The sequence below is a fragment of the Phalaenopsis equestris genome, unplaced genomic scaffold, assembly GCF_001263595.1.
Source record: "Phalaenopsis equestris unplaced genomic scaffold, ASM126359v1 Scaffold001031, whole genome shotgun sequence".
Classification (NCBI taxonomy): domain Eukaryota; kingdom Viridiplantae; phylum Streptophyta; class Magnoliopsida; order Asparagales; family Orchidaceae; genus Phalaenopsis; species Phalaenopsis equestris.
The window spans coordinates 185,818-203,996 of NW_018165470.1; the positions used below are offsets into that span (position 1 = coordinate 185,818).

Sequence of the window (18,179 nt, forward strand, 5' to 3'; positions counted from 1 at the left end):
TTGGTTAAAAATATATTTAACAATTAAAACTATTGGTCTAACATTAGTCTCCCTTTGTCTTATATTTTCTAACATTTTTTACCTTTTTACTAGTGATGAAATAAGGAGATGTGATTTTCATCAACGAAACACGTACATTTTAGTTTAGCAAGTAAATCTAAAATTCATTTGATATGTCTTGAAATAATAGTGAAGTTGTATTCTTTTAAGTTAGTTATTTAAACCTGACTAGCGTTTGATCGAGATAATAGGACCTTTAGAATGAAAAAAATGTGGTATTTATTAAATGAAACAAAATATATAGGAAGGGAACAATAAGATCTTACTTCACTCTTAATAAATTTAAATAAACAATGTTAGCAAAAAAAAAGACGATTGCGACACAACCGATGGCTTCGTATTTTTTTCTTAGTATTTTAGTAAATATGTTCTGAATGAAAGAATAAGATCATAACTCTATAAAATTTGTGATTTTCTACGTACCGTTGTCCAAACAGCAATTTTCGAGGCTACAAATTCATATGGCACATTGAGAGTGAACTATATTTTTTTCTTAGTATTTTAGAAATTATGTTCTAAATGAAAGAATAAGATCATAACTCTATAGAATTTGTGATTTTCTACATACCGTTGTCCAAACAGCAATTTTCGAGGCTACAAATTCATATGGCACATTGAGAGTGAACTGTGACTGAGTGGACTCCCCAAATAATGCAAATCCCATTATTGCAACCCCAGCAAATAATAAAGCAGAAATGACAAAACTGCAAGGCAATTGATTAGTTTAATTTAATCATTCAATATAAAGTTTAACACCATCCTAAATAATAAAATGCTAAGTTAATAATGATATTTCCTTTACTTTTTCCATAGAATAATGGATGCTATTTAACCAGCTAGTTTGCACATAAAGTGTCTGCGCAAATCATATGCAATAATTAAATTAAATAAAAAGAAAATGACTATTTAGTATCAAATATCCTAAATAAAATTATACTGGATGCTTACCTCGTGAAAAGAACTGCAGGGAACTCATTTTTGTTCTTCAATGAAGAGTATATGTTCGGGAAAATAGCATGGCCGGAGTATGAATAACCATAAAGGCCAATCGCTATTGAAATGCCAGAAAAATTTATGAGAGAACCCTCATTTTTATAGCCAATATTATCAATTAATCCCACCCAAAACAAGCATGACACCACTAGTATTGATGCAATAACTCCTCCAGCTGCCAATGAATAAAGTCAATAAATGATTATGCAATAGAAAGCTTGAAAGAAAAAGGTGAAAATTTATAAGATCAGCATCTTGTGTATGGATTTCTCAAAATAGAAGCGAGTTTAGATTTGAAAGATTTTGAATAAAGAACTTATGTGCTCTAAGAAAAATAATTTTTTTTCAAGTTAGGATAAAATCATTTTGTCTATCTAAGAAAATAAATTATGTAACTGTTGACACTAATGAGTTTTGAGAAGTAATTATAGACATTAAATTTATAGTAAAATGGGGCAAAGAAATTGAAGATGGAATATTTAAGAAACATGTATATCACAAACAAAAATTAAATAGTAACATGAAATATTTAGTAAAAGAATTGACAAATAAAACAATCAAAACCTGATATGTAGCTAAGAATGCTAAGATCTCGAAGCCATGTGGTTGGGAGAACTATAAGAGTTACAAGCACAGCAAAAAGAAGATGTGAACTTAAATGTATTCCACCAATATTCAAATGTGCATTTGGAAATAAGGATGATAAATTGTCACTGTCCAATATGATGTACTCAACACAACAAGCCTGCATAAAGTTCATGTCAGATAAAGTGACATATTTTAAAAGTTTGAAATCACAAATATATTAGTGTAGCATTTAAAACAATTGCTCCACTAATTCTAATCCTATACTTACATATAATTCCAAATATAAGATAATCTGCACAAAATAGATGAAATAAAAGAAAATATTATTACCACAAAATTTTAGATTGCATAATAGTATGGAATAATAATTGTACGTAATGGTAGAATCACCGAGATAATAATGCGGCCATAAGGGCCAAATGCAGCCTGGCCAATGTCGGGGTATGTCTCAAGACCTGGTTTACTATCTAAACAATTGCGCAGAAGAATCCCCGTGTAGAAGGCAATCACACCATATATAAATAATATGAACAAGCCAAGCCACCCACCTTCCTTGATTGCATAGGGTGCAGAGAGGATTCCAACCCCACAAAGCACATTAACACCTGATCAAACCATAAAGTCTTCTGTTACTAATTGATGACATCAAATTAAAATTATTTCAATTTACAACAGCAATTAATTGCTTGTTCAAATAATATGTTTAACTTTTGTACATCATGTAAGTGCTAGCGGATCCTATTTACATTCCACATAATGTAGTTAGTGCCTTATAAAAGTTATATACAAATATATTCTCATTAAGTATTTTAAATAATCAGCTCAAAAACATGTATTGATAGGACAAAAACTCACACTTCATTCGAAAATATTTTTTTACTATTCAAGTTTTATCTAAAATAATTTCTATTTTATTAATGTTACAAATCACAACTTTATTAAAACAAAAACATTGAAGAGTTTTACTAATAATGTTTTACCATAATAAGATTTAAAAAATGATTTTGAATAAAATGGATGATGGTGGAGGGAGGCGACAATGTAATAACATTTTGTTGTTTTATCAGGCATGACTACATAGTTTATTAATAATCAAATTTTATTCAAGTGCGTAAAATTTTTAAATTTTTTAAAGGCGCTATGAATCCCAGTTCAACATGTAAAATGGGAAAATTAATATCTAGTAAGTTGTAAGCATTAGCTACTAAGTTGTCTACAAGTATTTTTGTTACAGTTAAAGCACTACTGTAATTTTAAACATTAGACACCATTACAAAATATATTTACAAAAATTAATATATTAACTTGTTAATTATCCATAGTTCAACATGTAAAATGGGAAAATTAAAATCTAGTAAGTTGTAAGCATTAGCCACTAAGTTGTCTACAAGTATTTTTGTTACAGTCAAAGCACTACTGTAATTTTAAACATTAGACACCATTACAAAATATATTTACAAAAATTAATATATTAACTTGTTAATTATCCATTCATTCATTGATCAGATATTTCTTCTCATGAGTCCATCTATCTAAAACTGAGCAAAGGCAAATGCCGAAACCAAAATAGACCAACTTATTGTTGTATAAAATCTTAAATTATTATTAAAATGCTATATTTTCATATAAATTTATAATTTCTTTACAATACTTCAATATAGAAAATGTGAGAATAATCTCTGTTATGAATTCTTTTAAAGTAGAAAACTGAATCATGTGAGTTTGAAAATTTTTTAGATTGACGAAGAAGTGTTATTCCAAATGCTATTTAAATTAATAGAAAAATAAGTTCATGGTCGGTAGGTAGTTTATGATGATTTGATTTTTGTGAGTGTGGGCTATAACAAAATGGTTTGTTGAAATGAAATATATAAATAATTGATGAGTTGATTGTATTAAAGGTTGGGTTTTCCTTATTTTTTCAATCCCTTACTTTTTTATCTCTACTTTTTGTTCTGCATTCCGCTTTCAATTATCTCTTTGTTATATTTATAAAGAAGCTTGAGAAGCTTGAATTTCTTGGATAGTAAGTCCCTTCTAATGGTGCATTTATTGAGTTCTTCGTATCCATGACAATTTGTTATCATCTGGTGAAAGGGTGATATCGATTATGGTGATACCAAGTTCTGCATTCCGCTTTCAATTACCTCTTTGTTATATTTATAAAGAAGCTTGAGGAGCTTGAATTTCTTGGATTCTAATGGTGCATTTATTGAGTTCTCCGTATCCATGACAATTTGTTATCATCTGGTGAAAGGGTGATATCGATTATGGTGATACCAATTTATTTTTGATATTGATTATTGTCATTTTTCTCATTTCATGAGTGGTTATTCTTGCACTATCCAATCACATTATTGGTAAAAGCTACTTATACCACCACAAGATTGATGGACAAGTGTATGATACATATGGGTAGCAAGTTGGATTATGATTCAGACGACGGACTCAAATAGAGAGCAAGTTGGAGCATCAATCCTAAACCTTCCTTAGAATTTGCTTCCATCTCAATCAAGAAAAACTAAATTGAATATAATGTATTATGGTCAACAACCCAGAAGAATGAATTTACAAAGGGGAACAATTCTTCACTTCCAATTTATAGGAACCAAATTTTATAGTAGCTTTAAAGCATGTAGTTGGCCAAACATTGAGTTGATCTGAGTGGCTGCATTTGAAAAATCAATTAAGTTTTGATTTCCTTAAAGAATATGCACTTAAATGCTTTGTTTTTTTTTCTTATCTCATGATCTATAAGACTAATTAGAAAAATAATACCAAAAATAATCACTAAAATAATTCTACAATCACTTTAAAAAACGATCCGTTTAGATTTTGGGACTTTGAACAACCTTTCATTAAAGCTATTAGAAGGGAATGTGATCATTTCAATCACTATTCCTATTACAAACATTCCAATTACAAAGTTAAAGAGAAATAAATTATAAAACGTAAATTATCTACATTATTGTATCATGTTTTCCCATTCTAAGTTTTCTTAAATTATTACAAGTTTTGCTTACTAATATTAATTTATTGGTGCCTGATACTAGGATAACAAAAGCAGTTCTTCTAGTGAAAATGTTAATAACAACATAGTTGAATAACAGATGATCAAGAATTTAGTTTTCACTGTAATGAATACTATCAATATGACAACATTAGTAAGTAAAAATTGCTTGTTTTAATGGTGATAAATATTGACAATGATCCCTTTTAAAAAATTTCCAATCTCTTCCAACATTGATATGGGCCCATCCCAAGATTTTTATCTTGCAATCAGCTTCAATGTTTTATTAGGTTAGAACACACATAAGAAACTACAATTAGAAAGAAAAAAGAAAAAAAACATGGCAAGGTATTTAAAATTTAATTTTAACAATTGCTTAACACATAATTTCATTCAAGGCAATTTTTTTTTTCAAAACCTTAGACTGATGATCATGCCATTAAAATTCTTTAAGTTTATTATTGGAGATGGGGATACTCTTGAATGTACAAAATTACGATAATATCATTGAAGATACTATTTTAAAACTGATTTTTATATCTTGTTTGTGTGACGAGCAAACATTTTATTGGGGTTATAACGGTTGGATTTACAAGGTACACTATTAAAATTTACATTGAAATAAACTCCTAATAAAATTCATGATAATGAACATTCTTTCTTTCATGTGTTTAGCCTACAAAATTTAGAGAATGCTTTCCTTCTAAACTATTGTTTTTTATTTCATATAATTCCAATGCAGGACCAAACATTACTGTAGTGGGTTTTATGAACTCTACGCCACACCCATTATTCAAAAACTTATGGAAGAATTCAAGGAACTATTTCAACTTCTAATAGAATTACCTTCTATAAGAACGTTCATTTAATTGTGGGTAGAGGTATTAATTTGAGTTGATGGATAGGGTTTTGGTTTGAACCAACCCAAATACACTTGACCAGAATCTGACTTGATTATTACTTGTGTGAAAATATGTAATGTGAATAAAGTAAATTTAAACATAACTTGACCTAAATTGACATATCTAAACCATTTATTATATAGATAATGTAATATTTTTATCAATAAGACCATATTAATGTGAAAATGAATCAACTAACCTAATTAATCCACACAAACCTAAAAGGTAATCCAATTCCCAAATATGAATTGACCCAAATAATAAACCAGTATATATTTTAGACCTAGACCTAACACTAATACTAATCAGGTCAAACTGAATCTAATTTTTTTTTTTTTTGGTTAAGATCTACTTAGGTTATTTAGTTGGGTCATTTCCAAATTATGGGTGCCAAATATTCCATGTATGGCCATATTGATACATATATTTTTGAAAATAGTGATTGAAAAGTTGGTCTTGCTAGTGTGAAAAACTGATGACACTTGTCGACTTGTGTTAATGATTGTGCTTAGAATCAAGTCACAATATTAAATCATTTGTCGACTCCAACAATTGATAGTTTAATTAATGCATGTATGTTTGCGTCTCTGTGTGTGTGTGTGTGTGCCATTTATCGTGATTGATTCGTTGACAAAGTTTGTAAGACCTCTAAGGTCACGGAATCCCACCTATGTGCGGAATGAGATTCTTAATGATCAATCTATATATATATATATATATATATCTTAATGATCTAGTTATCACCAAATTTAGATGGAAGAAGATGTATTCAATATAAACTATATGACACATCATGATTATTAGGAATTCATGCTTAACTCCTTTGGTTTAACAGATATTACAACCATTTTTAAATTTATGATGAATGATAGTATTTGTCTTTATTTATGATTTATTATTATGGATTCTTAGATGACATTCCCTATTTAGAGTAAGACATTAATGAAACATAAGAACACATCACTTGATAATCAGTTCTCCTGGCACGGCTCTTTGTGAACCTGAAAAAGTTTAATTGCTCAAACTCAAATTGAGTATTTGAGACATTATCAATATTCGAGGAGAGCAATTGTAGAGGTTGGTCATTATCTCGTTCATAATTAGTTAAATATTTATAGGGACTCAATCTTAGGTCTAACCAACGTAACTAGAACTTTATATATCATTGTGCATTGATTATTATCCCTTTAACTACAGTTTTAACAAAACATAATTCTAATAAATAGAACACATGGGAAAATGCATTCAATTCACTAAATAAATGTAATAACTTCTCTAATCATTTTAGACTTTCTTTATTTTTCTTGCCTTCCATCATGAAGATAGATGCTTTAGGAATTTATAGTGGAGTAGTTTTATTACAAAACTATCAAATTAGATGACATCAACATATGCATGGGAACTCTATATGATCACTAAAGCAATTGGTCCTTAGATACAATATTTGCTGGAATACTAATTCACCATTTGAATTGACCAACAACACAATGTTCAATAGTTAATGCATTAAGGAATATAAATATATATAAGAGAGATAAAGATTTTTTTTTTATTTTGTTAAACTTTTGGTCTTCGATTATTGAAATGAGTATAATTTGAATACTAGCTAAAAAGACGAATGTTGAAACTAGTCAAATTTATTGAGATGGAAATTAGATGGATTTTTATTTGAATGCTACTTAAAAAGTTGAACATTGAAACTAATCTCTCTCATAAATTGGAAATTTGGATGACATTTACTTACTTATACACTACATACAATAGGTTTGATAGATCAGCTATAGTTGGAGATGTAACCCTTACCTAAAATACACTAATTGTGTATTCACAATAGAAAGGAATTTTCCTATTTAGAGTAAGACATTAATGAAACATAAAAACACATCACTTGATAATCAGTTCTCCTGGCACGGCTCTTTGTGAACCTGAAAAAGTTTAATTGCTCAAACTCAAATTGAGTATTTGAGACATTATCAATATTCGAGGAGAGCAATTGTAGAGGTTGGTCATTATCTCGTTCATAATTAGTTAAATATTTATAGGGACTCAATCTTAGGTCTAACCAACGTAACTAGAACTTTATATATCATTGTGCATTGATTATTATCCCTTTAACTACAGTTTTAACAAAACATAATTCTAATAAATAGAACACATGGGAAAATGCATTCAATTCACTAAATAAATGTAATAACTTCTCTAATCATTTTAGACTTTCTTTATTTTTCTTGCCTTCCATCATGAAGATAGATGCTTTAGGAATTTATAGTGGAGTAGTTTTATTACAAAACTATCAAATTAGATGACATCAACATATGCATGGGAACTCTATATGATCACTAAAGCAATTGGTCCTTAGATACAATATTTGCTGGAATACTAATTCACCATTTGAATTGACCAACAACACAATGTTCAATAGTTAATGCATTAAGGAATATAAATATATATAAGAGAGATAAAGATTTTTTTTTTATTTTGTTAAACTTTTGGTCTTCGATTATTGAAATGAGTATAATTTGAATACTAGCTAAAAAGACGAATGTTGAAACTAGTCAAATTTATTGAGATGGAAATTAGATGGATTTTTATTTGAATGCTACTTAAAAAGTTGAACATTGAAACTAATCTCTCTCATAAATTGGAAATTTGGATGACATTTACTTACTTATACACTACATACAATAGGTTTGATAGATCAGCTATAGTTGGAGATGTAACCCTTACCTAAAATACACTAATTGTGTATTCACAATAGAAAGGAACTTAAGAAAATATCTCTGTTATATCCTTTATCTGTTTTAATGGACATTTCATTTTGGCATCAATTTATTTCAAAAGAACATTATTTTAATATAACTTAATTGCACTCCGACTGAAAGCCATAAGAAGGATGACAAACTTTAGCTCATGTGATGGCATAGTCTTATTTATAAAAATATGAAGAAGGATAATCACTCACTATTTGATTTACATGTGTCTAATTTGTCAACAAGCAAATTATGGAAGTTAATGTAGAACAAGATTATTCCAACCACCATCAAATTCCTTCAACGAGCCATGGTGAAATCTTTATGGATCTTCTAATTTGGTTGCCAAAGTTTTAAGGAACGATAGTCTTAGTGGTTATCAATTGAATTTCAAATTATGACCATTCCATAGTTTTGATAAGCTAATTTTTACCTTTAAGTTGTAAGGTCTTTCAAAATTTATTGTATTAGATCATGAAGCCATATTTTATACCTTTTTTACGAGAATCATTTTAATTTAGTGGAATGACATTAAATGATATTAATTTTTCATTCAAAAATAGATAGGCAAATGGAGGTGATTAATAGAAACTAAGCTACTAGAATTTCTTAGACAACAACACATCATATTCATCAATCATGTACTAAAGCTAAATCTCTTTGATGAATTTAAATGGTTTATATTTTTGTAAGTAACCAATTGGATAAAATGATTGAATTAAAATTTCATAGTTAGATTATACGATGAAAAGGTGTGAGAATCCTTTTCATAATCCTATTCATGAGTAGCAGAAAGAATACTTATTAGAAGTCATATGTAGGTGTAACCAATAAGGACGAAAGCACAATACAACCTTTCTTTAATATCAAATATTCCACTCTAGTAAGGACATTGGTCGTATTTATTAAAAGTCATGATTTTATATCCAAGGACACAAGTTTGAATCACACACTTTATGATTTATCAATCACTTTTTTTAGGAAATGAAATTATAACTCCTCTATCCTTATATGCCCTTCTACAACTAATTCTAAGGGTACAACTCACCACTACAAATGACTTGCTACACATATTATTTATAACTCACTAGCTTCAAAGTCACACACTTTGATTTTTCCAACACATCATTTGTCACATCTCAGTTGACTCAATCCATCAATCCATCTCTATAATTCATGTAATGATTTCATAGGGCCTACCCAATTAGGTTGTTATTATACATAAAAAAAGAAGGTTATGATATGCTTGCTAACATCAAAGTAAACAATCATAAATTGAATTTAAAAATAGATTAAAAAATCTCATTATTCTATATAAACAATTTAATTCATAACCATTTTGGCAGCAGCTGCCAAATTCTTATTTATTTAGTCATTTTTATTTAAAAAAACCCTTTAAAGTCATACTCTTGTAACCTAAATTTTGATATATGGAGATGGCCTATGGTGTCTCATTTACATGAACTTGGATCTATTTGAAGAATAGAACAAGCTATAGTGCAATTTATTGATAATGCTTTATTATTATAATATATTTTAAAACATGAAAGAAGTCTTAACTATATCATCAAGACTTGTAGAAATAATGCATGCTCATTATAACGTCTTTATTACAATTTTTTTTAAGAAAAATCCCGATATGATGCATAACAATTTTTCGAAGACAAAACATATATAAAACATTATCAATGCTAGTTTTGGTGTAATAGTTGAGCTTTTCATTTAATTTTGAAGAATAATGGACACTCACTTTGATAAAATGTATGACAAAGTAGGTACATCTCATTAAAATTTTAAAAATGAGTTTTCTTAAAAAAAAAAAATTACCTTAGGAATAAAATCCTAAAATTATTTAATAATATAAATTATAGACAACAACTTTTTAATATCTTTCATGAGGATGAGAAATCTAATCAAATTATTTCTTTGGACATCATATACCAAGTACTAATTATTATAGCAACCCAAATGCACGTCGAGAGATATGCAAAACGAGAAAAATGACTTTACCGTTGAAGACACCTTGGGTGTAGGAACATTGGCGTGGGGCAATGACCAATAAGTGGGAGCTCTTTCTTTGTTGTTGTTCATCTTCGGCTTGAGTAGGGAGCAATGGTTTGATGAGGGAGTTGAGGATCTCAGAGGTATGGCGTCCTCTGAATGAATTATTCAAGAATGAGCTCCCAAACCTACTCAAATTTGGTGTCCCTAGAAATCCGATTGTTGGTGGTGTCACACCGCTATAAATGTCTATTGATTGCCTGTCAAAATAGAAAAAAGAGAAGTAGAATATATGCAAAATTTGAAAAGTGGTAATTGGGACAAAGCAGTGAAAGATTGTTCTCATTTTTCATCCGAAGGGTGTTCCTCACGGACAATGTAATTGCTATCAAGGTGGTTAGGGAAATTTTTTAATAATATTAGCTACCTATTACTCTTATTAGTGCATGGCTCATCTAAAAAAAATAAACAAAATACTTAGCTATTTAATTTTTTGAAGATAATACTTATGTACTGAAAAAAATGAAATTTGTTAAATCCACTAATTAGTTGATTGCAAATTTGATTTTAAGATTGATTTTAAGTGTCCCAAAACTACTCAAAACTGCCTCAATGTGAAAACTTTAGTTTCAAAATTAAATTGAATTAAAAAAAATTCTCACTTCACATAATATGTTTCCATTTAAAAGTAATGAAATTAATAAGCAAATAGTACGAAGAAATTTTTTTTTTTTTGCTTAAATTAAAGTAAAATTGTACTTCAAGAAATTTTTTTTTTGCTTAAATTAAAGTAAAATTGTACTTTCTTTGCACATAATTAAATAACTCAAACTATTAAAAAGACAATACAACTAGTTTAAGCTGATTTATTGTAGTTTTCTTTACCAGCAAAAAAATATTAATAATCAATTGAGATAATAGAAAAACATTAGGCCCTTCATCATATATGCATAGGGAGTGATTTTTCTGTTTGTTAAGAAAATTCATTGCACTTCTGAAATGAGAATAATGATATGCATATAATAGAAAATAGAATTTTAATATTAATGTGTGATAAACTCGGATTAAATACATAAGGAATGATTATAATGGAGGAATGAGTGGGTTTTCATCAATTAATGATGGTGTAGCTAAAACAAACTTGCCTAATTAGACATGTGCAACAAAGAATATAAATTATATCATTAAACAAGTTGGTAAATTTAATATTAAAAGATTAGGAAGTAAATGAGGGTAGACATTCGACTAATATTATTTTCTCAAAATAATTTATGAAGAATATTTTTAATATCATAATCAACACTAAAAAAAACAAATGAAAAAAATAAAAAATTCAAATTATTGATTCTAATGATGATAATGATGTTTGACTGCAACTCTAAAAAATAATAAAATGATCATTTAAATATAGAATTATACAAGTAATAATCTTAATCAATTTCTTTAATTATAGTTTATGTCTACTCTCAATTTATTATCAACAAGCTATTGACTTCATTTGCAATTTTATATGAAAAACACAGTATTTTAGATTTTTTTGTTATTTGTGCATTATTTAGAGTGACGTTTGTTGAAAAAATATTGAGAATGTTTATAACATATTTATATTTTACATTTTAAGAATATTGATATCAAAATCTTTATATATTATAAAACTTAAGTTAAAGGGATTTATATTCATACCACAAAATGTTTATAAGTATACACATTGAACACTCAAATCTATATATTAAGCACTCTAATATTTAAACCTGATTAAAACATGTACGTGAAAAGATCTATATCACTTTAGGTATGTTAATATATGATGTGATTTAGAAATTCATGCCTTATCTAAGCAAACATAACAATCTAGGTGTTAGATATACAAATGGAAATTTTTTTTAAATTAATGAGATAATTATGAAAGTTATTTTTATAATCCCTAACAAAGGTATGGCTTTACCATTAGAATACGTGTGAGAGTACTGCAAGTGGATTTTCATGCAATGGTGTATTCGTGAAAAGAGAATAATTAAAAGCAACACCAAGCAACACTATCGGATTATTCATCCAATGGCTAAAATGCACCATCGATGCAGCTCACAATTAAATTACCAAATGTTAGTGTCCTGCCACCCGACATGCTTTGAACGAGTTTATCATATTTTTACAAAAGAATTCGTGTAGTTGGGAATGTGCATAAAATGACGAGGGAGAAAATACTCACTAGAGTTTTTCTCTTTCCTACTTAACAAGAACTTTGGCGTTTGTCTGGACCGTAAGCTTAGCCGAGATGCCTATTGTATCATTTTTTTAAAGCAATTTTAGTTTAATTTATCTCAGAGTAGCGTTTTAGCAGGATGAAAAATAATATGGTTAAGATAAAGGTTCTCTCTCATGATAAACAAGGAAATTTAAACTAAATAGAATTATTCATTAAAGCAAATTATTCAGCATTTAAATATATAATTATAATTGCCAATTAATCTATTAATAAGCAAAATTTTCATTAAAATTATGCTTTTTATTATTTTTAGTAAAAAGAAAAAAAAAGCATTTTTTTATAAAATAAATTTTGAGTAGCCTTAAAATAAATATAATTGCCATTAAAATCATTATCACAATTTTTTAACTTATTAAAGAAATATCCATAAGCCAAATTTCAAAAAAACACATTTATCATAATTTTATTTTAGCTTTATTTCATCATTTTCCAATGAATTAGCTTAGCTTACTTATTTTGACGAATTAACACAATATGCAAATGAAGTTATTAATTATTTCATATTATTTTATTTTATCTTTTTTATGCAAGCGCAAATTTTGGCGGGCTTGTCCATTTACAGCAAATCAAGACTTCAGCGGCCTGTAGATAAGGCAGTCTCCAAATTGATGGCCAATCATTATTTACGTTATATGCATGATAATTATAATGTACAATATTTTATTTTAAAATCTTATAATTTAAATAGGAAAATTTATATACATGATACATACCACATTGTTTTTAACATATCTGTAGGCAAAACTGATAGCTAGCCGATGGACTTATTTATCAATAAATAACTGATACAAACCAGACGACTTTACGTGCATCATACGAAAATGATGGGCACGACACTTGTTTGATTGTTTATCCGTTGATTAACAAAATCGACACAACAACGTCACATGACTGACAGTTTGCCTGTGTCAAAAAATCAATGTGCGCGACACTTTTCTGACCTATACGATGTCGTTATTACTGACGGAATAACCATCGATTATATGAAATGATGAAAACCGATAATTTGAAAATTTATCAGAAAAAGCTATCACATTAGGTTGTTGGTTATGCGTTGGTAATTTTATATAGTCAGAATATCAGTCCGTTTTGAAATTACAGACAACAGTTTTTCCTATGAGCGTAAAACAATCAATAAATAGTGGGAAACATTAAAAACGACGGCTTTTTCATCAGAACCTACGGAATTTGCCCGTTGGAAAAGCCCATTACTCATATAGTGTCTCATTATGAAGGCTATAACCTTTGAAACGTGTTTTATCCGATTGTATGTATGTACGTATGTATTTATATGTATATGTATGTATAATTGTATATATGTATGTATCTATATACATATGTATGTATATGAATATATACGTACGTACATACGTAGGTATGTATATATATATATATATTGTACATCAAAAAGTTCTTTGTACTAAAAGAGATCTCAGTTTATAAGAGAATAATTTGTTGAAGCCAAGCTCACTGTTCGAAGATCGTGGGGGCCACCTAATGTAACAAGCCAAGCCAACTAAGCCAAAATAGATCGAGCCACGAAACGAACAAGAAAATGACCAAATGAATTAAGCACGAGCCAGCCAGCGAAAAAGGAGATGAAAAAACAGCAGAGTCAACCACTACAGAAAAGCTAGATCAATGCAGCAGTCACCACGTCATAGAGTTAATCCAAAGGATGATCAAGTACTACAAAGTATCTCCAACAATCATGTGGAGACTCTAAAGCTCCTCATTGACGATCGAGAAAATTTTACCAGGTTGGATCAATTAGTCGGACCTAATCAACCAAGCTCAACATATCATGCAGACCACATTAATATGTATACATATGTGCATATATATTTGTGCATATATGTGTGCTAGTGTGTCATATATATATATATATATATAAGTTATATATATATAAGATTTTTATAGGATGGATTAATTAGGTTTAATGACTATTATATAAGTTTAATCGCTTTGAAATTTTACTTACTAAAATTTTTGTGCAATATTTGGTGAATAAAATAGCATATCCCAAGTAACAGTCACCCTCACGAAACCCTTGGAGATCAAAATGACAAACCGCCCATTCTGACTTCCCGACAAATGCGGAAAAAAAATTTATAGAAAATAAAAATACTGTCCCTGTAGGACCCAGCAGATATATTTCTTGGGGAATTACGCTAACAAGATTACAAATTAGCAGCTGGCCCAGTCATGGCACAGCGAATGCGTGTCCCGCGGCGGGACCTACTTACCCCGGGCGGCACCATCGTTGTGCAACCCAGATATATGAATATAGGCAGCTGCTATATTTGTCTTCCCATGCTCGTTGGAGAACTCTTCATTAAACTTATTCAAAATTTCAAAATAAAAAAAATATATAAGAACTAAATGAAATAATATTCCGGGGGATTTACATACATAACATCTTATTTTAAGAAAATTAAGTCACAAGTAAGTATATTCGATGGGATGAACGAATTAACAGTTCTTTCAATCAATCTGAATAAATTTTCAAAAATAAATTGATTCGTAAAATAAATCAAGAATTTTAATAAAATTTAGAGTATAAATATTCTATACTATTTCATTCACAAATTTTTTATAACAATAGATACACAAAAACTTAATGATAGAAATAATAGATTATAAAAACGATTTTCATCTACTCTCTATATTCTTTTTTTCTAAAACTTTCTTTCCTATGTTTTTTAAGTAACCTTGCATCATTATTATTGACCTAAATTTTGCTTTTTGTATTCCTACACCGAAGATTCTTATATCACCTAAAAATAATCACTTTTTTAACTTTTAAATGGTTAAAAACTTTTTTTATGGGTAAGTTATGTGGCATGTAGGGCTGTGATTTTAGCTCTAAAATTGCTAATTATTTGAAAATTAATTTAAATTTCGGGTTAGATTGAGATCTAATCGAAATAAACAAAACTGAGTTACAAGCCAAAATTTTGAATCGTTAACAGCCCTAGTAATATTAGATCTATGAATTTAGCGGTCATTAATCGCTTGGAAATTGAATTGAAGTTTGGCTCTGGTCGATATCTAAAAAAAAAAGAGCTGAGCTACAAGAGCTAAATTTTGAATAAAATTTTATTTTGGCCGATTTTGAGTGGACCCTTACTCGGCTTACAGCCATAGCGACAACTATAAGTACAAATTAAAGTTAAGCGATTAGATGTGTAAAAACATTAGAATTAAATAGTATTTATGTAAATCATTCTTATTATTATTACTATTATGCAACTATCCATTATTTTACTCATTCACATGATGATGGCCGCGAGCCAACTCTAGCATCAAATTTTGGACGCATTTGATCTACTGAGAATAAGGTTTGGAGTGGTGTTATGAGTTATAATGTTCAGTAAAATTCAACAAATAAATTTACGGTTCATAATGATACAAGACAAAGTAATAAAAAAAAGAAAAATTCTGTTCGATATATTTTGCACAGATTTAAGCTAAAGTGAAACGAATGATGCCAAATGCAGGGAAATTCAATTCCATTTGATTTGTTTTCCTTATTTTTTAATAAAATAATGTCAAATGGGCAATAATAAAACTTACTAGACATCAACAACGATTTCGATAAGAAAGAAAATTCAGCCCACCAAACATTACTCTAATACGTACAATTATTATCTGAAAATGGAGAAGATACGTACTTACATTATTGAACTATGTGTCATCATTATAATAGATGAGAGATGAATAACCGAAAAATATTTACTTCAAAACATTATATCAAAATTGGAATGGATTAGACCTAATATTCATTAATTTGTTCTAAATTTTATCTAATATTTGTTTGATATTTTGTTTACATACCACACACATCTATTCGAATTAAATTTCACTTAAATATTCGCCTGACAGCTGCCACAGAATGCGTGTCCCGCGGCGGGACCTACTTACCCCGGGCGGCACCATCGTTGTGCAACCCAGATATATGAATATAGGCAGCTGCTATATTTGTCTTCCCATGCTCGTTGGAGAACTCTTCATTAAACTTATTCAAAATTTCAAAATAAAAAAAATATATAAGAACTAAATGAAATAATATTCCGGGGGATTTACATACATAACAGCTTATTTTAAGAAAATTAAGTCACAAGTAAGTATATTCGATGGGATGAACGAATTAACAGTTCTTTCAATCAATCTGAATAAATTTTCAAAAATAAATTGATTCGTAAAATAAATCAAGAATTTTAATAAAATTTAGAGTATAAATATTCTATACTATTTCATTCACAAATTTTTTATAACAATAGATACACAAAAACTTAATGATAGAAATAATAGATTATAAAAACGATTTTCATCTACTCTCTATATTCTTTTTTTCTAAAACTTTCTTTCCTATGTTTTTTAAGTAACCTTGCATCATTATTATTGACCTAAATTTTGCTTTTTGTATTCCTACACCGAAGATTCTTATATCACCTAAAAATAATCACTTTTTTAACTTTTAAATGGTTAAAAACTTTTTTTATGGGTAAGTTATGTGGCATGTAGGGCTGTGATTTTAGCTCTAAAATTGCTAATTATTTGAAAATTAATTTAAATTTCGGGTTAGATTGAGATCTAATCGAAATAAACAAAACTGAGTTACAAGCCAAAATTTTGAATCGTTAACAGCCCTAGTAATATTAGATCTATGAATTTAGCGGTCATTAATCGCTTGGAAATTGAATTGAAGTTTGGCTCTGGTCGATATCTAAAAAAAAAAGAGCTGAGCTACAAGAGCTAAATTTTGAATAAAATTTTATTTTGGCCGATTTTGAGTGGACCCTTACTCGGCTTACAGCCATAGCGACAACTATAAGTACAAATTAAAGTTAAGCGATTAGATGTGTAAAAACATTAGAATTAAATAGTATTTATGTAAATCATTCTTATTATTATTACTATTATGCAACTATCCATTATTTTACTCATTCACATGATGATGGCCGCGAGCCAACTCTAGCATCAAATTTTGGACGCATTTGATCTACTGAGAATAAGGTTTGGAGTGGTGTTATGAGCTATAACGTTCAGTAAAATTCAACAAATAAATTTACGGTTCATAATGGTACAAGACAAAGTAATAAAAAAAAGAAAAATTCTGTTCGATATATTTTGCACAGATTAAAGCTAAAGTGAAACGAATGACGCCAAATGCAGGGAAATTCAATTCCATTTGATTTGTTTTCCTTATTTTTTAATAAAATAATGTCAAATGGGCAATAATAAAACTTACTAGACATCAACAACGATTTCGATAAGAAAGAAAATTCAGCCCACCAAACATTACTCTAATACGTACAATTATTATCTGAAAATGGAGAAGATACGTACTTACATTATTGAACTATGTGTCATCATTATAATAGATGAGAGATGAATAACCGAAAAATATTTACTTCAAAACATTATATCAAAATAGGAATGGATTAGACCTAATATTCATTAATTAGTTCTAAATTTTATCTAATATTTGTTTGCTATTTTGTTTACATACCACACCCATCTATTCGAATTAAATTTCACTTAAATATTCTCCTGATAGCTGCCAAAAAAAATCTCAATAAAGTTAAAATAATAAAAAATATTAA

At 28.6% G+C, this 18,179-nt stretch overlaps 1 protein-coding gene across 1 annotated transcript in view; it reads right to left on the bottom strand.

Annotated features, from left to right (window-relative positions):
* Nucleotides 1–628: 628 nt before the first annotated feature.
* LOC110032807 (vacuolar amino acid transporter 1-like) overlaps nt 629–18,179 on the bottom strand; it is a gene marked incomplete at its 3' end in the record, with an annotated part of 19,876 nt that continues 2,325 nt past the window's right edge. Inside the window, 6 exon segments of the mRNA XM_020736568.1 lie at nt 629–764; nt 1,009–1,228; nt 1,618–1,798; nt 1,910–1,933; nt 2,032–2,246; nt 10,314–10,564. Coding sequence (XP_020592227.1) covers nt 629–764; nt 1,009–1,228; nt 1,618–1,798; nt 1,910–1,933; nt 2,032–2,246; nt 10,314–10,564 — 1,027 coding nt within the window.